Genomic DNA, 25,437 nt, shown 5'->3' with positions numbered 1-25,437 from the left:
CTAGCAAACCAAAGCCAGACTTGAGATCCGCCTCCTAAAGGCTACGCTCAGACAAGCTCTCCACATCAGATGAGGAAGTCTGAAATTATTGTGGAATATTTGACATTGTCTTTTTTTTAATTCAATACATCTATATTTGAAATATCCTCAATGTACAGTGTTTGTGTTGTAGGTCTCAGATGAGCGGACTGCTGGAAGATGGGTTTTTTTCTTCTTGTTTTTAGTTTTTTTTTAAATGTTTGTTTTCATTTCACGTTTCATTCCCACACTGGCTATTCTACTTGTTGCTCTTTACATATCTATAGTTCTACATTGTGATTTCCTATCCTGTTTGAGCACTGGTTATCCAGATTTGGTGATCCTGAAAAGTTCCTATCCGGATCAGATTGATCCAATCCGATGTTGCTTTGAAAAACTGGCATAAAAGTAAACTGGATTACGTGATCGCGGATCGCAAAAAAAAGGATTACTAAATCCGGATCAATTTTATCCGGATTGAACCTTTTGAAAAACCGGGCCCAGGAGTACATCCTCGCGTTCTTGGGTCCAGAAACCAACCATTGTTGAGCCTAGTTGTCAAGGTAACAAGCTGTCAGAATGTTGGAGTTCGTTGGAAATCCCTCTACATTGGTCAGACATTCAGCAACTTCACCCGATCCGACTGAACATTTTGAACTCTTCCGACAGTACCCGAAACTGACCAACAAACACAAACTGCTGGCCCACACTGACCCGACTGTTGGTGTTTGTTGGCGTTTGTTGTAGAATGTTGGCGTTTGTCGGGGCAGTGTGCAAGCTGCTTTAGACCACACCTGCGAACAATTCTGCTGTTTGGGAACACGTCATGAATCACATGTAGATTTTTCTTAGGAACTTTATTAAGAACTAATTTAAGAAATTACTTATGAAGATATTGTTGAATGAGGCCCAGTGTTGCTATTACTTTGTAGAACGGTTTTGCAAAGTTTAGGAAATGTTTACGTTTCGGGCGCAAAAGTGGGGTCTCTTTCTTCCAGTTAGCGTGGATACCCAAAGTAGTTACCATTGCTGTGTGCACAACTAAAATAAAACAACCTATACCTTTCTTTCCAAAGTTTTCTGAGCAGTGAAAATTGAAGTGAAGGTGGGTTCATGTCATCAGGAGGGATGCCTGATGTTGTTGTTAAGCGGTTCAGCAGAATGGAACATTGGGGGTACACATTACAAAAAGGAGTCAGCATTTGAGAAAGCTGGGGCATTTTTTTGTGGAGGACAGGGCATGGAAGCTGGATCAGATGCAGAGGAGCAAAACGGAGTATGGTTAGAAGAAGGTCCTGCAGCGAAGGACCACGAGAATGCCAACCTGCCTCTTCCAGATGAGTGCTGCACAGCGCACCGTTTGCGCTTATTTTGCCATTGTTTTCAAAAGCACAAAATGTAGTTGATTCCTATGGTACATTATGCCTGCTAGCATGTGCGCTAGTTGCTATCCTGTTAGTTCTTCAAAGCAGTGCAAACGTTGGTGTAATCGCAGTTTGACTTGCTAGGAAGTAAGCAGCTAAAATGTTGATCCATAACTACAATATTGAGCTTGCCTACGGTATGTAATTTGAAAAAATGAAGCTTGCAAAGAATAGAACACCATACCTTCAGTGAAACATGGAGGAGGATCGGTTATGTTTTTGGAAAGGATGCACCAATACCATTTTTTAAGGTACCACTTTTTCTGGTATTCGCCGATACATTTTTTATTTTTTTGTGGATGATGAGGCAGTTTTCCAAGCACAACACAGTGAGACTAATGAATGTAGGACAGCTTATTTATTATTACTCGAATGAAAAAAGTATTATTTTATGTGCTTATGTACTTAAAGCACAAATGTCAGTGAGTGTCCAATAACCTTCAAAGGGCATAATTACCAGTAAGAAAGGCTGGTGGGATCAGCCAATAAGAGACCGAATACGCTTGTCAGACATTTATCATATTATAATATGTTAGTTATTATAAATGATGGTTGGTCATAGCCACAATGACAGAGTTACGTGGACCAGGATGGTTGTTTCGCTATCGATTTTTATGTTTAACACGCAATTTATACTTTTGCATAAGTAGCCTACTACTTGCCAAACAAATGTCCTGGTGCACGTAACTGTCAGGCTATTGCATTTTGTACTTCTGTCGATCAATTTCTTATTTATTGTTAGTTACTGCATCCATTCAGCGACGAAGTGTAGTACCAACCCTTTCCGTTTTGAGTTAATGTAATGTGTTTTTGAGTTAATGTAATGTAACGTTGTTTCCCATTTGGGGGAGCGTGTCTTTGTATTGGGGGGAGGTGAGCAAGTCATCCTATTTGGGGGGAGTTGACTCGTATTTGGGGGGAGTGTTTTCATTTGGGGGATGCACTCATGTTAGTGGGTGTGATTTGCATTTCAGGGCCACCGTACTTTTGAGTCTTGATCTGAATCCTATTGAACTAGGCTGGTTTACATTTACATTTAGTCATTTAGCAGACGCTCTTATCCAGAGCGACTTACAGTAAGTACAGGGACATCGAACTGGCAACCTTCTGATTACTAGCCCGCTTCCCTAACGGCTCAGCCACCTGACTCCCTGGTTTAAAGTACTTCCTGCCTCTATGTATTAATGCTCATCAGGGCTCCAGACTAACTTGTTGCCTTGGTTGCACTGGTGCGCCTAACTTTTTTATTTAGGTGCACCAGCACAAAATTTAGGTGCACCCAAATCTTTCCTTGCGTCGCCACAATTTCAAGGTCACCTTTTTATCACGCTCCATATACATTCATATATATTATGTAAATGATCTTAAACAAGAATAAGGTGTAGGTAAATATTTTTTTTATTTGAAGCACAATCATACTGTATATATATATAAAAATATTTTAAGTGCTTCACTGAGCTACCAAACTAAAACATTTTAAGCAAAATAAAACATTTCAAAATAGAAAGTGCTCCAGTTTAAAAGTGCTTCCCTGAACTGAGACCTAACATTTCATGGCTCAAAGTCTTATAGCGGGTCCCACCTTGCTGTCCCATGCCCTTCAGATGGCCAACACCTGTAATTTGGCCTTCTTGCCCTATGGCCTTGGCTAAATAATCTTGCCACACTCTCCCTAGCATCAAAATCCTAGCTCCATGGGTTAGCTCCATGGCCCAGCTTCGTAACTCAGGGGTCCGCAATTCATTTTTACAAGGGGCCACATGAGAAACCTGAAATGTGTTGGAGGGCCTCATCAATTTGCTCACTATTCATTTTCTCCCATTGTAAAAAGCAGTAAAGTATATATTTTGATTAGCTGCTACTGGTTATCAGAAGAATAAGGATATTCTGTAAATATTTATATAAATATTTTAGATTTTGGTGTAGGTCAAATAGGAAAGATTAAGTAATAAACAGTATAAACAACAACAACAGTGTTTCATTTTATTTGTAACCAGTTAATCTTCACAAACACTGAAAAGTTGTTTTGCAGTATGTTAAAGATGTGGAATTGATCAACTTTATACAAAAATCAATACGTTTTTTCAGTTCATTTTGTTCTGTGAGAGAAATCCACTGGGCTTGAACAAGTGCATCGAAATCTGTCTGAATGTCTGAGGTGGATATGCGAAGGACAGCTGACAGGTAATGATCAGGGTCTGCAGTTCAACTAGCAAACCATCAGCCCACGCCCACTGAATCAGTCAAGTTCTTATTATGTCCGCGTTAGTTTTTTTTCTTCACAGCTTTCACTTTGACCTCAGTAAACAGATACTTAGAAGTCCATGTCTTGTTAAAAGTTAATCAGTGGCAAAGTTTTTCATTTTCGAGGGCTAACCAACAGCTAACTCTCCTGTCGGTGAGGTTGCGCAAGCGCACATATGTAAATCGCATGATCACTGTAGTCTTTCAGGACTACATATTTACTACCGCTCAACACATTTATTTATTTTACATTTTTGATTTACCTCACGTGGGCCGGATTGAGACAGCCTGTGGCCGGTTATGGCCCGCTAAACTGACTCTGGTGCTCAGGTCGTAATTTCAATCACACAGCACGGAGCTACAGGAATATCTGGACCACAGCCAATCAGAGGCAAAGACCCGCCCCATCTCTGTCTCTGATTGGTTTAGACCACGATATGATCCAACCATGAGTGTCAGTTCCGTTTTAGGATAACAAACGCTTCGTTTGTGGAGAGACAGCGGATGCGAGGAGGTTAGGTGCACCGGTGCGACCTAGGAAAAAATTTAGTCGCACCCGTACACATTTTGGTCGCACTCTAGAGCCCTGCTCATGGGTAGCCTAAATGGGTTCCATTCAGACCTTAACATTAAGTCTTTTACTGTAAGATGTCAACAAGACGTTTTCACCTGGCTATTTCCAATGTTTAGATATGTTGTGGTATTTATGAAAATTAACGCATACCTAATTAAATAATGCACCGTTTGCCCATGTTAAACAATTTCAAAAACCTTGTAATACATTTTTTGTTTGTCTTGATGTAAGTAGTCAACTCAGTCATTTTTATCTAAAGGTTAACATTTTCTACCCTATTTACATGAGAAAAAGAATGAATAGGCGTATGAATAGGCTATATTTGGGTCTTTTTCTCAACTTTCCCATAGTGGGATTCTTCTGGGCTTTTTTTTCCTTACTCAGGACATATTGAGGATACGAAATCAGTTGAGTTTGCTTCTGTTGCAAATTGTCCTACCTTTTTTCATAAAATAATTTGACTACTTCCTGTTATGATAAGCCAGTCAACCTTGATATCAAAATGATTTAAATCTACTAACCAAACCATTTATAATTATTTTAGATATAATATAAATTTAGCTAGCTTGTAAATCCTGAGGATACTGTAGCAGACCTTTCTATGTGACAACGGACAAGGATGTTTTGTCGGGAGTTGCCATAGGCTTGATGCTGAAAGCATTACGTGAAATCAGTGAGGGCTGTTTGAATGGCGATGTCAAGAAGAGAAGTGGGACAATACAAGTTGTGAAAAGAGACCGTGTCAGTGTCTTATTGTCCACAAGACCATATAAAATTATATCTAAAATGAACCTACAAAGAACTCGGTTACACTACCGAAGTTCAATTAGCCAATGTCGTTAGCGTCGCTAGCTAAAGTCAGTTTGCTAGTTGTATATAACATTTCACTGGGTCTTGCAGCGGTTTGATTTACTGAAATTATTATGAAATGTTCTACTAACCATTTGCCTACTTTAGCAAGTCACTGTATTTCCAAGCCGATAGTGTAACTGAGACGACACTGTAAATAATTCCTCTTTCAAGTAATAAGCCCCCGTTCAAGTGTTGAGCATTAAATTAGCTGCACGGTCTGTCGAGATCTTGGGAAAAAGCCGATTTTTTTTTCTAAAACCGGGCTATAAGCCGTTTAGGAATATAAGCTGTACAACCACAAGAAAACTGTCAAATCGGGGTACAGGCCGTGGCTTTATTTCCGAAAAATACATATTGTACAACATGACATACGCAATTGGTAATGTAGGAAACAGAAGTCAATTGTAGGCTACGTTTATTTGCATACATGTACAAAAGCACTGAATTTGTTCATAAGAATGAGTAATTGCTTTTATGATATGCATAAATGACTAGATGATGTGGAGGTTGAACAAAAAGTTGAGAATTTCAATTGAGATGTGATTAAAAAAACAAAAAAATTAAGCAACTGAGAAAAACTGCAGCTGCATAACGGCACAAAATCACTCAATAAATCCAGGAATCAATGTTTGTGTGTCTCTGATAGTTTCATCATCATGGGCACTGTGCATTTAGTGTCTCTAAAGCCCAATTTATACTTAGGTCGCCGACACTTTTGAAATGGTCGCCGACAGAAATTACGTCATGGTCGACACTTTTAACCGTCGCTTGGAAGTGTCGGCTACCAGGATATATTTCTACTGGCGCTGATGTCAATCCCATGCCAGAAATTAGGGTGTTATCTTTGATTCAGCACTAGAATTTGACAAATTAATCTGTTGTCAAAGGTAGTTTCTTTCATTTAAGGACTATTGCAAAACAAAAATCTTTCCTCTCTTTCAAGGACTTGTTATTATAAATTGTTATTCATGCACTTATATCGTCTCGAATTGATTATTGTAATTCTCTGTATTATGGCATTTCAATCATCATTATCACGCCTGCAGCTTGTCCAGAATGCGGCTGCTAGAATGTTGACTGGTACCAGGAAGAGGGACCATATCTCCCCGATATTGGCCTCTCTTTACTGGTTGCCAGTCAAATATACAATTGATTTTAAGGTGTTGTTACTTGTTTTTAAAGCTTTACATGGATTGGCTCCATTGTATATAACAGATCTTCTTAGGCTGTATCACACTTTCAGGCCCCTTAGATCATCAAACCAGTTCCTTTTAGCCATTCCACAGACTCGGATGAAAACAAAAGGTGATCGTGCCCTTTCAGCTGTAGCCCCTACTCTGTGGAATAAACTGCCAATTTTGATCAGGTCATCCCCCACCACTGAGACATTTAAGTCTCGTCTTAAAACATATTTTTATTCTTTGGCTTTTGAGTCAGTTTAGGGTCACTCGTGCTTACTGTAATTGTGTTGTTTGTCTGTTGTTCTTATTTATTGTTGTTTTGCCCTATTTGATGATTTTGTACAGCACTTTGGTCGGCATTGGCTGTTTTTAAATGTGCTCTATAAATAAAAATGACTTGACTTGATGTCGTCACAGTGTCGCGCAAGACTGATTGGCTAGATAGACGGAACGCGTCATTTGATATTAATTTAAACATTAGGTTTGAAGGTGATATAGTAAAACAAACTACACAGGGTACAATTTCTGGTGAAATTGCATCAGTGTGCTTGTGTCGGTTGCAGATGGGTCGTTTAATATACGTTACGTTTAACTGATATTTTTGTATATTTTATAGAAGAATGCATACTTATTATTTATGAATATTGCATAGATTTAAAAGCATACATTTGTTGCTGTTCATTTACACTTCAAAATACTAGTGAGTGAAGTGTAGAATGAAACAGGGTTCTCTTTTAATTTCCCTAAGTGCAGGAAGGAATGCTGATAGGCTGTGGCAGCCTCACATCCTAAACAGTTGCATCAAAACAACCGTTATGACTTAACCTCCTGGGAACCAAGTAAACGTTGTGTTTTCCATGTCATTGTTTTTGGTCTGTTTATTTAGGCTTAAAAAAAACATCTTACAATTTAGACTTTTTAACATTTATTTTTTATTTTATAGCATGTCCCCTGTAGTGGACCACAGGATCATTTTAGTGTGAAAAGACAGCCAAACTTAGAAGATTGAAAAACTGAACATATTATCTTTCTGCATGATTGATATCCACCATCTCTGGCATGTGCCTGGCTCCTAGTCTGCGCATAGCTCTGGTTGTGGGATCCTCATTTTGGTTGGTGTCTCATACTCTTCTTCACTGTCTTCACCGCAGTTATCAAGTTTTGGACTATCCAACAGCTCTTCTGCTAGGAGCAGTTTGAAGTCCAGGTATTGTTGGGTGTTCTTCGCTGGTTGGTTAAGCACTTTGCTGTCAGACTTGTACTGGATCCAGGAGTTTGTAATGGCAACATCAAAGAAGTGAGTAAGCACACGTGATGTCCATTTCTTGGTCCTGTTTGACATGCGATAAAAGCTTAGCATGCGGTCACATAGGTCCACGCCACCCATGTTGTCATTGTACTGCCTGATCACTGCTGGTCTCCTCACCTGAACATGGACCATTTCTTTCTTGGACCGTCTGGTGCAAATATCTTCACAATCTTTTCCATGTACAGTGGACGCCATCAGCACTGGTTTGTTGTCAAACCAGTGCTGATGGCAAAAATGTACCTAATCTCTATGACTAATACGTCCTTTTAAGTTTTTCCCTTTTTGTGATATTTTCAAGCATTTAGCCTACTCGTTGCATTCATTCATTAACAAAGAACCCCCTTTGAAGATTATTCTACGACGTTACCGGCAATAGAAGATGGAATCGCGATTCAAACAGTACCATCTGCTAACTGAAAATATGCCCCCCAAAACGTAAATAAATTTTATTTTGTGGAAAATCGCTTTCATAAAAAGCTCACTGGTAGCGATCATTGTCAGTAACAAAGCAAAGTGCGATATAGCCCTGTGTGGAGAAGCTGCCCCGGTAAATTGTACTACTACAGTACAGTAGACTACTGCTGTGTTCGTCTTGGTAGCGATTGCGTTGGTTGAATTGGATTTAACGTTCCGTTGTACGGTTTAGGCTGAAATTAATTATTTTCATGAACAGATTGACAAAGTTTAGGCTGTGGCAATGAAGTTACGGTTAGTAGTTAGATAGTCTTTTGATTTAAGTAAGGGGAGTGCCGAACATGTTCTGTCGCCGTTTGACTTCCTACAACTGTGTAGATGTTTTTGTAGTGTCTCGCGTAGGCTACAGCATTGCAGTGAGCAGCACTGGTTTGAAACCACAGGTAATGATAATTTCACCAACAAATCGTTTACTTGTAATGTAATGTCATAATAAATCCTACAACGAAAATGTATTTGTGAGGAATGTTTATTTTAACGATTGAAAACAGATGCATCATAGACCACTGTAGTATGTGTTGCCCGGGCAACAGAGGCTAATCTGTCATGATGCTAATGCTTCAGTGAAATAGTAGACTACTGTTTCCGAAAGTAGATGTACTTCCTTAATAAAATCAGCTTATATTGTACATTACACGTCACAATTGTGTGTCATATCACAAAGTAAAATTAGTAAATAGTTATCACCCTGGCCTCTTTGCTTGTGGCGTTTCTGCAGCTGCCTTGCAGTAAAGCAGTTAGCTTAGCTATCTCCCAGAAGTTAACGAGCTGCTAAACTAATGTTCTGCTAGAGGTAGTCACGCGAGTTTTCGTGACGTTAGTGACGTAAGTAGCGTCATTGACTGTGGCTAGCAAGTTAGCCACCGTTAGCTTCACTTTTCGCCACAAAAACTTAATTTCCACTTAAACCATGCAACGGAACGTAAATCCCAATATAAGCAACTCAATCGCTACCAAGACGAAACTTTTGACACCTAGGTTGTCTATGTAGGCCAAATATTGACTGAGTTTTAGGGGGGGCAAAAAGAATAATAAAAATAATAAAATAATAAATAATATATATGTGAGAGAACCAAGGTTGTGCCCTTGCCGAAGGCAAAGCACACCCAATAATAATAATAATATATATGTGAGAGAACAAAGGTTGTGCCCTTGCCGAAGGCAAAGCACACCCAATTACAACTTTTGGAGGGGGGCCAGTAATTTTTTTTTTAATGTTGAGCCCTGATGTGTTACAAATTCTAAGTTGACAAGTACATTTATTTCGGTACTGTTATACAGAAGATATTGTGACTAGAGCCCGACTGAAATGATTTTTAGGGCCGATACCGATACAAATATTTGGTGATTTAAAAATCTGATATTCCTTTGTATTTTTTTTAAATTAAAATCCAGAAACGTGTAACAAAACATAAACAGATTTCCCTAACACTCTGCCCGACTGTGGATGGATCAGCTGGTTGTAGGGTTTGTGACGTTCTTAACAAGAGTGTTGCCAACAGGGACATTGTAGGGCTTCCTCTGGTGGACAAACTATGCAACGCGAACTCGTCCATTAAAAAAAAAAAATACTGATATATATTATATATTTAATATTCATTTATCGTCCATTATAAATGCCGATACAGATAGTTTGGAAAATGCCTAATATCGGCGGATAATATTGGCCCGCCGATAAATCGGTTGAGCTCTAATTGTGACTTATTTTATCACAACAACACAATGAAACTGGCATTCAACTTGAATTATCAACAAAATTCTACGGCTTTGAAACGTGTGGGAGTCTAGTGTTTCATGTCAAAAGAAGAACTGGTCTGTGAAGCCATCAGAAAGCAATGACTGTAGGTGTTGTATTCTGTGAATGTTTATCTGTTGATTTTGATGTTTTGGGCTAATTCCAAATTTGTATAAATCAAATATTTTGTGTTTTGGCTATCAATACACTAATGCTGTACTGCAACATACTCCACAGGTGGCATATTTTGTAACTGTTTGTATTTTCTTTGTAGTTTCACTCTGATTTATCATGGTCATGTTAACTGTGACTTCAATAAAGGAGCAAGTGCGCTCAGTATCTTGGCTCATGAAAATGAATTTGACTATTTATGATAACGCTTTGGAAGCACAATGCATAGAGATCCGTATAACTCCCTTTGAAGCTGATTCTAACAACGTTGTCATTCACACAGGGGTTGTCCCTAATTTGAGTGACAGATTGTTTCACTAATTTAAAAACGAATCTAGGACTTTTGATTTCAGTAGAGTGCCGAAAATGTACTGTCGCCGTTTGGCTTCCTAAACAGCGATGAAATTCTGTAATCTTACCCGTTATAGCGTTACAGTGAGCTACACTGGTTTTACACAGGTATATAATGATAATTTCACCAACAATTCGTTTACTTGTAATCCAATGTCATAATAAATCCTATTAAGTTTGTGTGAGAGGGTGTTTATATCACAGCCTGGAAACAGAGCTAGCTCCATGTCATCACCCTGGCTTTTGCCTGTGGCATTTCTGCAGCTGTCTTACCATTTCAGGTAGCTAACTGTCAGGGGGGGCGCGCATGTTTTTTATTTTTGTATTCGTTCTGGGAGACTGACGTTGGTCACGGTTTGGAATGAAAGGGAGAAAACAGGACAAAGTAACTTGACGGATATCATTTTTTTTACGACAACGTTAAGGCAGCAGGCATGTGTTGCTTAGGCGGCCACCTTCGCTGCAAAGTGCTGCGGGAAACCCTGGGTACTAATCGCTCGGGGGTTTGTGACGTTGTGATCTAATGTCATAATAAATCCTAAAACAAACATTTGTTATGCATGTTTATTCTTTTAACGATTGAAAACGATGTAACACAGACCGCTGTTGTATGTGTCGTCCAACAGAGACTAATGATGCTAACGCCTCAGTGAAATATCAGAAATGGACTGTTCCCGAAAGTAGATGTAGGCTATTAATAATATCAGTGTATCGTATTGTACATTACATTTCACAATTTAACTTTTTATCACAATATTAAGTGATCAAATAGTTAAGTTTTGCTTTTGTTGACGCTTGGAATTTGGAGATTACATTGAGAGCAGAACGTTTGTCCTCCTAATGTACCCTTTTGCTCACCTTGGCTGGAGAGAAGCCGTTTTGCTCCGAGCTCTAGCTTCAGACCTGACCCCTAGACCAGTAAGTAAGTTGTACAGCGGAGCCAAGTAGACTACCGTTGCGTGGGGGACAGGGTGTTTATATATTCTGTAATCTTACCCGTTATAGCGTTACAGTGAGCTACACTGGTTTTACACAGGTATATAATGATAATTTCACCAACAATTAGTTTACTTGTAATCTTATGTCAACAAACAAAAAAACTACAAATCCTGTTATAAATGCAATACGTCTGCGCTTCCTCAGAGTTTGTTAAAGTTCGGCTACGTGTGAAAAATGGGAAAGTGTACTTTCAACGAGACATGGCTAGATCACAGCGATTTCCGCTGTTGGTTACAAGCGGTACCCAGCTCCAGGTACAAGGCTCGCTGAAAACTTTGCCCCAAAAATATTCAAAAATTACTAATGTGATTGTTTTATCTGTAAATTTAATATATGCTTTTTCAGTGACTGAATTCATTGAAATAAAATGTTTTTTTCAGAATTTCTTAGGAGTAATGCCTCGTGTAGGTCTTAAATTTCAATCTTTATGGTCTAAAAATGTCTTAAAAAGGTCTTAAATTTGACTTGCTGAAACCTGCAAGAACCTTGCTCTGGGAATGTCCCTGTATTTACTGTAAGTCGCTCTGGATAATAAAGTCTGCTAAAAATGACTAAATGTAAACTACAAATAATTAAGTTATAAATAACTGTTAGGGAAATCAGTTTGTTTCGTTACGCGTTTCTGGATTTTAAAAATATTTTTTTATATCGGAATATCAGATTTTTAAATCATCAATATTTGTATCGGTATCGGCCTTAAAAATCCTTTATCGGTCGGGCTCTACTCTGAAGTTATTTCCCCTGTTGTCAGGACCCCTGTAAGTCCTACTGGTGTTGAGTAATATAAACTTGAACACAATGAAAACACATGCACATGCATGAAGAGGCCGAGAGATTAGCTGGAAGACAAAATTGCATGACACAGCATGAAGCCTTCCCTAATTCAAGTCAAAAGTCAAATATAATACAACAATATATTCATATTTGACATATGTTTTTCTAAGAGTACATCCAGGCGTTTTCTAAAAGGGCCTTGTGGAGACTCCAAAAGGACCATTGGTAACAGAGGTCAAATACCTAGGATAAAAAGGTATAATTTTTCATAATTTTTATCTAATGAACGGTGGTACTTAGAACTATCATATATTATAGCTAAATCCCCCATTAGTATTGCTGAAACACAAAAACTGAAGCACGAACACATTGGAGTGCTTTATCTGATTCACCAAGATTGACGCACAAAGAACACTGTGCCTCATTCACCAATACCTTCCTAAGTTATTTCTTAAAGTTGTTCAAGAAAGTTCCTAAGAAAAATCAACGTGTGATTCATGATGTGTTCCTAAACAGCAGAATTGTTCGCAGGTGTGGTCTTAGAATGATGAATCCCAAAATTTCGTAAGTTGAAAGCTCGTGCCCCGTTGCTCCTATTTAGCATAGGTAAACGCCCCGTTAATTCCCATAAAAAGGCATGAGATGGCAGGGCCGTGTGCACACTCAGAGAAATGTAAAAAAGACGTGGTAAAGACGGTGGAGGCCTCGACAAAAGACAGAAAAACTTAAGTAATTCTGAAGTGGAGGTACAGCTGCAAGAAGTTAGCGACAAACGACAGATCATATTTAATAGCGTCAGCGGTGGATACAAAGCAGTAAATAAAACCGATGCATGGAATGTGATTACTCATGCAGTGAACGCTGTGTCTGGAGACGGGCGCAGAACTGATGAAGTGAAAAAGAAATGGTTTAACTTTAATCTTAATTCTGAAGCAAAAAAACATATTTCAAAACATAGCCTAGAAGACTGCTCTTGGTAGCCTAAAGCGTCCCAAAAGGTACTCGTCACTCTCTGCAAATAAATCTGTATGGTCACGGAAGATGCGTCCCCTCCTCAGGGCACGATCTGCAACATTTTGCAGCAGCAGTAAATACGCCATTGTGTGGTGTAGTCCTAGTGTGTGGAATAGGCCTAGTTTGGGCCTATAAATACCGTGATCAGTCACTTATTATTGGATGGCAAGGTTCCTCGTTAACATAATTGATGTGAATTGAAGGCAAAGCAAGGCTAGTTAATTTATATAGGCCTAGCACAATTCATACACCATGGCAATTCAAAGTGCTTTACAAATGAGCAGAAGTGTAAGTGTAGTGTAATTATTAAAACAAACATATAAAAAAATTATAAAAAATGATTAGTTGCAAGATTATAAAGGACAGAAATATTCCATTTTAAATTAGAACAGAAGAAAACGGTATAACTACTTATTTTGCGCAAACATGTCAGCTCTCAATTGTGTGTAAGAGTGCTCTTGGGTGTGCGTAAATTCTGTTCTTACCTAAGAACAAATCCCAAATAAGAAAACATGGATGAATGCCAGAATCTTCGTGAAAACTGCGTAAGTGGGATTTAAGAACAAATTAGTTCTTAACCCTTGTGTTATCTTCGGGTCATTCTGACCCATCAGTCATTGTGACCCACCGTCGTATTGCGACAACTTTACCGCATACAAAAACAAAGTGAAGCATTTTCTTTTAACTGTTGGGCTGTCTCAGACCCCCCACATTGCAAAGGTTAAAAGAAAATGATTTTTATTTGTTTTTGTATTGGGTAAAATTGGGTAAACACAACGATGGTTCGTTATGAACCTTTGGGTCATGTGACCCGAATGAGGCCCATTGCTTCTGTCATCCATTTTGCGCCTGGACTTTTATTTTAAAAGGGTCATTGATTACGAAACCGATTTTACCTTGTCATAGTTGACTAACGACAGTTCGGTGGGTAAAATGGACATACAGTGAACCTCAAAGTCTATTGACACCTCTTTCCTATCTAAATCTCACAACTTGAAACTGCAGCTGTAAAACGATCAGTTTCGAAAAAGCTGAATTTGTGAAGTCACAAATTCCGCATCACCTTTGTCACGACCCAACATTTACATACAGACCAGCCCTCTGGTGTTCTGGCCCAGGATTAGGGATGGGCGATACCAATCATTTTCTTTTCGATCCGATACCAAGTACTTTCAAGACTAGTATCGTCAATATCAATTCCGATAGCGATACTTCTATGAAATATTTTTATTTGAGTAATTTTATAATGCATTCTGAAAGCCATAGTTATTAATACATTTTATGTTCATGGAAAAGTATTTGGGGCGAACGGGTGCGAGCAAGTTATGTTTTTAACCTATTGCAGCTGTCAGTTACGTGAAAAGAAATGATAGAACCCGAAAATGCTCAAACCATTATTTGCAACAGGAAACATTTATTCATTTTTTCTGAGATCTAAACTACTAATAATCGCGACTTGGATAAAACTCATAGGCTGCGTCCTGCGTTGTAACAGCTGGCTACACTACACATATCAAACGAGTTCAACAATAGAAACTTAAACAATGCTTCCGTCAACAAAATTAACCCCCCAACTGAGTCCCCTTCTGTCCTGCCGCAAGTCATGCTGAAAACCAAGAGCGCAGTTGCGACCCTACATAAACAACGGTGCGAATAGCTACAACATAAAAACTAAATTTCCCATAATGAGTAGTTTGAATCCATCCACCACCGAGGACCTCATTTGGATCAGTTCAGTGGGGCCCTCCATGGAAATGTTTGATGTCTCTAAATGTGCTGAAAACTGAATGAATACAAAAAAGTAATAAATTAATATGTAATGAATAAATAAGTAACAACTCCTGTTTCTGGTCAATTTTGTTTAATTCATTCAATAGTCTAATACTGATGCAATGTTAAAAGTTTTTTGTTTTGGTGGTGGGGGGGTCCTTGGAAAATGTTCTCCACTGTAAGGGGTCCCTGGCCCCAAAAAGTTTGAGAACTCCTGCTCTAGCTCATCTGCTTTTTATTAACGCTGATTTGCAAGGAATGCAAGAACAGCTAGATAGCGAAAACACCTAGACTGTAGGCATGTAAACTAGTTTAGCAAGTTCTACCTATGCAAGAGCATAGGTAGAATGTGTGATGATTTAGCCTAGTTTCTTGGCAATGGGGCTAACTCATTATTTCATGTTCCTGACTGTGTTTCATTCGAATAAATAACCTGTGTTGTCATGTAAATCTACAATTCACGATGCATGTTTGTCCAGATCTTTGTCAGGTTATTTTTCATTTGATTTTTCAGCAAGATATGAATAGAGTTGAATCACGATATAGTTTGGTTGCTAAACTGTAACGTTAAGTCGATCCCGTTTGCTTCGACAACAGAAAGTGGAAACAACGAACGTTATCATTTCAAATGATATCTAGTCAATATGTTGAAAACAGTGTTGTGTGGACACAATAGATTTATTTGCACGTTTTTATTTCAAGTGTCCACCTTCGATGTTTCAGTGAGTGCTGTTGGCTGTGTTGCGTTTTTCTCTGCAGCTTCACTTGTTGAAAACCAACCAATCAGCGCGCAGCTCATCTATATATTCATGAGCATACCATAAAAGCCCTCTTTTATTCCAGGGCTGTTTCACAAGATGCATTAGGGCGCATAGAACAGCACCCGGGCCATTTTCAGCCTAACCAATGTTACATACCCTATTCGGAGACCTTAAGAAACAGTGTGAAATACCCAAAAAACCCAGTCAATGACCCATTTAAAGGCTCCACAGATACCCATAATGTTGGCTGTTAGCATTTGCAGAATTGCATTAGCTACTAGGCTAACAAGCTCATTTGAGAGCCAGATGAAGCCACTTTGAGTTGTTAGCTTAGAAAGAGTGGGGCGGGGGTCAGGACGCACAGATTTTGGGAGCCACCTGGTTGGCTACCTGTTCCCACTGCCAGGTATCTCACACTGCATTGCGGGGCCTGTCACGGGACTTCCATTGGAAATGAATGGGAGGCAAAGTTTTGGTCTACTGCCCCCCCTCCCTGAAATAAATCCTAGGTGAAACACTGCATATTGTTTAAAAAAACATTTCTGTTATCCAGAAATGGTTTTCTAACGATTTGCCCCAAGTCAAGGTGTTTTTTGACATAACTTATAACTTACTGCAGCTACGTGAATGTGTAAAACAGGGTTTGTGCATTTGTTTTAGTATTCAGTACCTGGCAGATGGTAAAAGGTTTAGGATTCTGTTGAGAACATACTGCAGGTCAGCCTGGCCTTGTTCCACCAGAAGCACCAGAGCGTTGCAACAGTCTGAGCGCACCACAATGCAATCACTACAGCACTGTTCCCACAAAGCCTCGACAGCTGGACCCTGCAACACAGTTATAACACTGTTATACACAGACTAAAAAGTTTGGTTTTGCCAGAGAACACAGTCAGTACACACACACACAACATTTTTACAGGTGGGCTTAGGCCTGCAAAGAAACATAGTGAGACACATGGTAGTAAAGAAGACAAAACTAATGTGAAACTCACTCACCAGAGAGCAGGATTGGGTAATTGTCTTCTCTTTAAGTACAGCAGCCACAAGACTTCTCACAGTCTGCAAAAAGGTACAGTTGCATCTTCTGATACAATTGATGCTTCACAGAGCCTAACTAAACATTTACATTTACATTTAGCAGACGCTCTTATCCAGACGACTTACAGTAAGTACAGGGACATTCCCCTGAGGCAAGTAGGGTGAAGTGCCTTGCCCAAGGACACAACGTCAGTTGGCATGACCGGGAATCGAACTGGCAACCTTCGGATTACTAGCCCGATTCCCTCACCGCTCAGCCACCTGACTCCCCATATTTTGTGCACTCTTCCTAATAGCCTTCACTATCTACACTAGATCGGTGACAACATGGGATCAAAGTCTAAATTGGGGTTGTACAACCAAGTAGTTAACATCAGCCAAGTCTTTTAGCCTATTCTGTTGTACACATACCAATGTACGTATTAGGGGTGGAACGGTACATGTATTCGTACCTAACCGTACCGTACAGTACAGGCGTCACGGTTCAGTGCATGAAATTACACAGAGAATACACGGTATAAAAATAAATAAAACTTGCATGCAAATTAATTAATGTAATGCGGAACTACTGTTAGATACTCGTGTTCTTTAGGGACATCTAATCTGAAGCTCTGATTGGCGCCGCCGTGAGTCAGAGATAGGCTAGCTAGCAGCACGAAGGACAAATATGGCGCACAAGCATAAAATAAATAAATAAAAATCTCTGCGCCGCGAAGCGGTTTTCTCTTTTCTATCATTTCACTGTGTGGGGAATTGGCAAATTGTCGCCCCCTTCAGGCAGCTGCAGGCACCCCTGCTTGCTGAGAAGGTGCCTTGCACAGAAGCTGTGTGAAAAAAGGGGAGGGGGACAGACAGCTCACCTGACTGGGTCTCCCAAATGGAACGGACAAGGGGGGGGGGGGGTCCACTGTATAGTGCAATACTCTAAATTAGTGGGCTAAAGTCAGTTGCACCTCGACTTTCTTCCAAATAACGCACATTTCATTCATAATATTATAAATATAGGCCTAAAGTTCCTGCACATTTTTTATTTTTTTTTATTGTGTGAAATGGCTAATAAAAATATGTAACACAAAACGATTGTGGTCACCAAGGTGAATTGGTTTAGTCTCGACTTCTGGTCGTGAGTGAGTGTTGGGGGGATGGGAAATCTGTTGACTGTTGAGTGCCAAAGCAGATGGACAGGAAAAGGTCAAGTAAGCCATCAGGTGCCGAATTTCGAAAAAAAAGAAAAGAAGAAGAGGAGAAACGAGAAAAAGATAAAGGTATGCAAATATGTCTCTGTATGATTATTACGTATCCATGTCATGAATGAAGGGCTAATGTTAATTGGTGGGTACTATATCGTATAGGCTAACTCTTAAGTTTGTTAGCCTTTTTGCTATGATGCTTGCTATGCAACAACAATATTTCGGTTTTAACTCAACAAACGAGATAACATTTCACCATAATAGTGTGCTTTGCAACAAAACTGTTACAAGTTCAGTTATTATTTATTTTCATTATTTAGGTTAGGCCCTGTAATTAGCCAACGGAATTTTCAAATCTGTAGGTAGTTTCAAAGACGAACATTTGCTATTTGCTACAACTATATTTTGTGACAAAGTATAGTTTAACGTCATAACTAAAAGTGTTCCTCCCTAAAAGTTATATTAATATAGCATGTAATAACAGACATTTAGCGTGTAAGGACATGTTTATGTAACCCTCCTACCAGTGTCAATTTGACCCCAGGCTGTTTTAGCTGTATAGAACATAATCGGTCTTACCATAACAGCCCTTTGATTTCAAGGGGGAGGGGGGGGGGCGAAGGGTGAGACGCGCGAAGGGCGTCTCACCCTTCCTGGGTGTAATTCAATGTAGAACTGCCACTGCCCACGATAGAGGACCCACCGGCCTTTTTAAGATTGCAAGTTTGGGAATCGGAATTCGGTTTCCCATTCAGTTACAGTAGTACAGGCGAGAGAGTGGTGGATAAAACAAGCACTGTGTGTCGGCGTTGTTCAGCAGTTGTGGGCAGTGACGTGCAGTCTGGGTAGGCACTGCCTACCCTGCCAAAATTCAAACGTACATTTTTTTATTAAATCAATTTATTTAATAAACTTGTATTTGTATATTTACTGTTTATTCTGCTGATTTATATATATGCAATATGTGTGTTATTCCAATTGTTTAGACGTTACGATGACAAATGTAGCAGTTACGCATAATCAAATACAAAACAAATGGTAGAATAAGCAGTGTTTTTACTGTCCGTTCACTGCAGACGACAAGCGAAAAACTCACTTGCGCACTTCGATCCTGTATTCTTCAACATGTACGTTGAAAAGCATATCTGCTGTACCTTTGCACGTAAATATGTTATGCCAGTAATCACCAACTGTACACAACATTGTGTACAGTTGACAAACAGTAAATATAATTTGACAATATGTTTGACAAGAAGACTAGCTAGCTAACCAGCCATGTCATTGTCCCCAAATCAATATCAAGATTTTCACGAACAAAGTATCAGCCATATACTAGTACCAGGCTACAGTACGGCTGCAGCCTGTGTAGCGAGTTGAATAGCAAATGGATTATTCGAGTATTCACCCAGACCATGGTATAAGTGTCATAAAACCTACTGTAGCCTATGACAATGGTAATCAAACAGTGGGGCTCAATCCCTAACAGGGTACCAATCTATTGCAGGGGTGGCACCCAAGATAAATTGAGAACTATATTGCTGCATTAATAAGTTGTTTTATGTGTTTTTCAATTTTCAAAATCCCAGGAACCAGTTGCATAAACTTGGTTTAAGACTAGTCTTAGCCTTAGACAGTCTTAAATTGTCAGGTTAGACTAGTCTAAGCGTACCTGTTGCATAAATAGGAAGACTGACTTAATTTGAGGTAGGAAAGTTAACCAACTTTCCCCCTGGCTAATCCTGCAGTAAGGGCTTTGTTGCTATGTCAACAATCTGTTGGTCCGTCATTATCTTAGCATTTTATTAAATGAGGGAGTAGATGACATAAGTCATCGCATTGACGCTAGCCATCTGTGTCGGAGTTGTTGGATATAAATATATATATATATTTTTGTATTGTATTCCTGCAACAGATACAGGTTTTCAGCATTCTTCTGCCGTTAAGTGTCGCTGTTATGTCCGCCATACTTTAATATTTTGCGATGTGTCTTATTTCACCCATAATGCATAGCACGACAGGCTATCTAAGTCAGTCTTACATTAGCCACTCATAGGGAAGATTTATGCAACAGGTACATTGAAGTGTCTATGGCAAGTCGGACTTAAAGTTACATTTAAGTTTAACGGTGTGTCCACTGCAGCGATGCGAGCGACGCAATGACATGCTTTCCATTTATTTTCAATGGAGCCAGGTGAATCGCTTGCGTGGTGCATTGTGGGTAGCGACGTGATCCAAGCGATTCAAGTTGAGATTTTCTAAACTTTATGCAAATGAAGAGCGATTTTTGCTAGCGATAGCCAATTGGATTGTTTTCTTGTTTCTCGTAACGTAGCAACCATGGTAAAAATTTCTAGCTTTCAGTTTCAAGATGGAGGACAAACTGATCGTCTATGTGGCTGCATACCCAGCCTTGTTTGATATGTCTCTGTATTTGTACAGATGTTAACAAAAAAAAATGAGGCATGGCGCAGGGTCGTTGTTGGTGCTCCTGGTGGGGTTTTTGTACTTTTAAAATTCTTTCTTGTATCAAAACATAAATGTGCTAGCTAGCTAGCCCTGTCGGCGGTACAGTACACGACTGGTTACCCTGAGGGCCCGGTGGCATACTGTAACATTTAATCTTTCACCCTGAATAAAATACCAAAATAATATCATGCTATATAGCTAGCATATTGGATTTATTGCATCATGTGTGTAAAAGTTGTTTCATCGATATTGTGAACTGCATTGCACACTATTAGTGGCGTTCTCGTCTGATCGCATACTACTGTAACATTTAATCTTACACTCTGATTAAAATACAGCAAGAACTAGTGTGTACAGTAGATAACATCATGCTACATCTAGCTAGTGTATCTGATTTTTGCTTAATGTGTGTAAAAGTTGTATTTTGAAATACAAATCTGCACAAAAACCCAAATCTGCACACTTTGCCATGACGTTATACAAACTACAACAGTGACTTTAGAGAACTACAACTCTGCATTCACCTGTCTGACACGCCCCTGAGCGTGGTGCACTGTGGGAAGGAGAGATGGCAAGCGATTTGCGTCGCTACAGTGGACACGCACCCAGGGGCGCAAAAAGTGGGTATGCGCTATATGCGGTGCATAGGGGCGCCAAAGCGATGGTAAAAAATTAAATATAAAAAAATATTTTCTATATATAGCTGCTGTTGTGCTTTTCTGCAGTTCCTCAATGTTATAAAACATTTTAGAACCGCTAGGGTAGGCGCCCTATCTCATAAGATTCTATCATAGAATTTTGACAACTAGAGGGAGCGGGGGCGCCGTGAGCGCTGAGCGAGCAGGTACGAGTATCGAGTTGTCGTCTATGGAAAATGATGGATAAAGCAAAAAAGCTGTCTGGGGCTAAAATTAGAAAAAGAAAGAGGGAAAAGGAGATGGCATGTCAAAGGATGCGACAGCAGTTGGATGGTGAAAGGCAACCGGTAGGATTTAAAGTGTGACGTCTGTGCTTGGAGGCTTGCAAATATTCATATTAACAGACTAGCTAGCATTTGCTAACACTGGGAATGTAGCAGCCAAATTTGGGTTTAAGGCTACTGTAGTTTCAAATATGCAAAACCGAGGTTGCTGAGCTGATAACTGGAAAATATAAGGTAGCATGTACAATAAATGACAAGAATCTGGAAAACATAACTAATGCAATAACTCTGGTTTACAATGGAATCATGCATAGATTTGCTACCAAACTTGGAGACTTGCTAATATTCATGTTAACAGACTGTTCTCAGACTAGCCAGTGTTTGCTAACGTGAGCTAAAGTGGGGTTGCTTACAGATGAAGTCTGATTAGTTCTAATGCCAAATCGAAATAATTTAACATGTTTTGTTATAGGCTAGGCTAATCTTTCCATTGCGAATGAAAAATGCATTTCTGTATCAAAACCCTGCATGTGGGAAATATAACAAATAGCCTATGTCTGACAGTGGGGACGTAGTAAACAAATCAGAACGCAAATGTAAACATCCGCAAAGCATATGCTTGAATGCCATCAATGATGATTTATTTATTGAAATGAAAATAAAGTACAAGAAAAAAGTGGGCTACAATAATGTGGTTGCCAGAGGGGGCAACCAGGGGTGATTAGGTTACCACTTGTCACAATTTGTCGAGCCCTGAATATACCTATATATACATATATAATGATTTATAATAATGGTAGCCCTACAGTGGCTGATATACTTTATTATAAACCTTTATTATTAAAAGCCCATACATGATTTAGACACTTTTTTTGGGGGGGGGGGCGCCAAAATTGTTGCTGCATACCCCTCTGACACTGGGTAGTTGCCCCCCTGCACGCACCGTAAGACTAGGTCTATTTTTATGCAACTGACCCCAGAATGAGAATGTTTCAGAAGCATTGGTGTATGGTTGGTATGTAAAATAGTGATTTAGATTTGACTGAATATGAAATATAACTGTACCTGGGCCTTTATCAGACGACTGGGGAACTCAAATCTTCTTTTCAAACTCTCACTCATCTTCTCAGATAAAGTCTGCGAATAAAGACAGGCACATAGTCCATGTATTAATATACTCAAAGAACAAATCAAACACATACACCTTCAGGTAGGATAGTAAAACATACAGTACAGGTACATCAACCAAAACAGATACCATTTGCCTTGACATTTTGGTATTTTCTTGCATTAACGTCTAGACAAGCATATTGGTTAATATCTGACGCAATTGAGAGAAGTCAAGGGGGGGGTCAGATGGCTGAGTGGGAATCGGGCTATAAATCAGAAGGTTGCCGGATTGATTCCCGGCTGTGCAAAATTACGTTGTGTCCTTGGGCAAGGCACTTCAACCTACTTGCCTCGGGGAGAATGTCCCTGTACTTACTGTAAGTTGCTCTGGATAAGAGTGTCTGCTAAATGACTAAATGTAAATGTAAAATGTAAGTACAAACACTTAAAGCCATCAGCAATGTAATGGTACTTTTCACTGTTATATTACATACTGATTTGGAATATATAGGCAAATTACTTTGAAATCAGATCCCTACAGTTTTATCAGTGCTCTGACGTGTGGCCAGTAGGTCTTTATCATTTTACAGAAATGAAGTTCCTACAAGTTGCAAACATTCAAGAGGCTCACAGCTTAGTAATTATATTGAGACTTGTGCGATCTAATTAAGGGTTCAATGAGGAAAAATACAGACAACCGGTTGTTTGTTAGCCAGGTCAGTGCTGGTCAAGTGATGGACGGTATGGGTCTGTTGGTTTAAGCTTATGTGCAAGTTTTACTCTGAACAGAGAGAATGTATGAGACAATGAATTTACCCAACATAAGCCCACCCTTTCCCCCACTCTATTATCTATCTGATAAACCGACAAGCCAACAATGTGCAACACTACACAATGCCTAATGCACCCTAATCGTTTACTCCCACTATTGCTGCATCACTACTGACAAAGCAAGCAGGTAAGACACCTATGTTCAATGCTGGGAAATACATACAACAATTTTACAAAATTGTGTTTGTAAAATAAATAAGGATATGATTGTTCTTTTCTATTCCTTGCATTGGACAAGGTTGGCAATTGCTTTATTAATTTAATTGGTCTAACCGATAAGTAAAGATCTCATTCAAGGTGATATATTAACAATGATTGAAGTTAAACATATAGCTAAAGAAATTGTCGTTGTGTGCCAAAATATTTATTTTTTCTATCTGTTTGGGGTGATGTGTTTAGCTAGTTTGGCAACCTTACTGGGGTTTGATAGTCACAAAAACACAAATAGCTAGAAAACTGAAAATATTCCAGGGGATTCTAGACAGCCTTCAACTTTTAACAAAACAATGTGTAGTCTGTATAGCTATGCATTCATGCTACTAGGGCTGAGTAGTGCACAATGTTGAATTGTTTACATAACTATATCTCATGCTTTAGAAATTACAAGACCACTTGTACTACCACTACTAGCAGAAATAGAATGGTTGATTAAACAAGTTCCAAGCAAAGCAGTGACTTAAACTAAGAATCTACTTCTGGCTAGCTGGCTAGTACCCAATCGTATGAGACCTGCTTGATTTCCTTTAGAATTAAAAGAGTCAAGCTATGAGTTTAACAGCTCTGGCTATCTAGTGTGAATACTATGGTTGTTTAACGCTGTAAAGCATCTAGCCTCAGTTAGCTAGAGCTACCTAAATATTACACAAACTAGAATCTTATGATCGTGAGTAAAAAAAGGTAGCTAGCTATCTGTAGTTGAAAACGTGCTAAACTATCTGTACAGTAGCGAGTTAACATTCGTACTTGGCCATTGTGTGTGAACTATTCAATGAACTACTTTAGCAAGGCTAACTGTCTGCGAGATCAATTAACCCAATATTAACACATCGCAATTACAACTACTGGCTAGTAAGCCACAAGTTTACATTACATGCATATCGCTGCAAGCACACAACATCTAGATAGGATAGCAACTTTTAAAGTAACTTACCTCCAATTCCAAAAAGGCACAATAACGCTCATGGAACTACGGCGAGTGGTACGGATCACAATACTTCAAACCCTTGTGGACGTTATTGTAAGCTTAGAGGAAGGCATCTGCATCGGCTGTGAGGGTTGTGGTGGTCATTTGAATTTATCCTATTAAGGCATTCCACAAACCCTAATTAACCACATTAAACTTTAATAATAATAACAAAAACATCATTACAGAAAGGAATGTGCGTCATACTACCTAATGGCCTGGTAAATACATTCAAATTGTATTCAACCAATACATATTGACACAATAACACATACTGTAGCCTACATCGACTAGGCCTACATCCTATTGAACTGAATTTGAAATAGCACAAAGGTTTTGTTAAATTAAGATATTGCTTAATTGAACTGGCAATGTGTTTAAAGGTGGGGTTGGTAATGTTGTTGAGAAGCAAATTTTGTCATATTTGCTGAAATAAACTTCACATCCTGATAGCAAACAATAAATCTAAAGGTTTGACAGTAGACTGAAATAAATCCGATATCTGTGAGTGTTGCAGGACTGTAATAAACACAACCAATCCTTAAGGTCGGACCGGCACTAATTATTGGGAGAATTCCGACTGAATGCAATGATTGGACAGGCTACTTGTCTGTCTGTCAACCTACCAGCAGTAGTCAGGCAGCACGTTCATGTGTTTGGAGGATTGTCTTTGAGGGGACGACTGGGACGGTGTTGCCAATTTAACTTCCCTAGCAACGAAAACAATTTTATCTAGTGACTACCGACAAACCTAACGACTTTCCATTACTCCGTTTTGGTTTTTGAGCTGCAGAAAATGTGTTGTCATAGAAAATTGCATCCTTCCCTAGGAGCTGAGCTGGGTGTGGACGGGGGTCCAATTTGGTTTGGATTTATGTCATCACGTAAATTAGAAACTTTTAGCAACTTCTCAGAGAGACAACATTTTTGGGGAACGACGACACTGGGGTGGAATATTTTGGTTTGAATCCTTTCAAACTCATGCTAAAATATTTCACTATACTCTACCATAATCTGAATTATGAATTCTGCTTGTACTGTGACAT

At 39.2% G+C, this 25,437-nt stretch overlaps 1 protein-coding gene across 2 annotated transcripts in view; it reads right to left on the bottom strand.

The window, feature by feature from the left end:
• focad (focadhesin) overlaps positions 1 to 24,460 on the bottom strand; it is a 149,479-nt gene extending 125,019 nt beyond the window's left edge. Inside the window, exons 1-4 of one of the 2 annotated variants that reach the window (XM_062449575.1) lie at positions 24,359 to 24,460; positions 22,333 to 22,404; positions 16,648 to 16,710; positions 16,322 to 16,476 (exon numbers count right to left, since the gene is read on the bottom strand). In XM_062449575.1, coding sequence (XP_062305559.1) covers positions 16,322 to 16,476; positions 16,648 to 16,710; positions 22,333 to 22,389 — 275 coding nt within the window. In that variant the 5' untranslated portion in view covers positions 22,390 to 22,404; positions 24,359 to 24,460. Of the gene's footprint in view, positions 1 to 16,321; positions 16,477 to 16,647; positions 16,711 to 22,332; positions 22,405 to 24,358 lie in introns of those variants that run through there. The other variant, XM_062449576.1, reaches the window with a different exon arrangement.
• Positions 24,461 to 25,437: the final 977 nt, after the last annotated feature.

This window comes from Osmerus eperlanus, chromosome 23 (assembly GCF_963692335.1).
Source record: "Osmerus eperlanus chromosome 23, fOsmEpe2.1, whole genome shotgun sequence".
NCBI classification, from domain to species: Eukaryota; Metazoa; Chordata; class Actinopteri; order Osmeriformes; family Osmeridae; genus Osmerus; species Osmerus eperlanus.
Note: the sequence above shows the minus strand (reverse complement) of the source record. Positions and strands in the feature narration are given on the sequence as shown.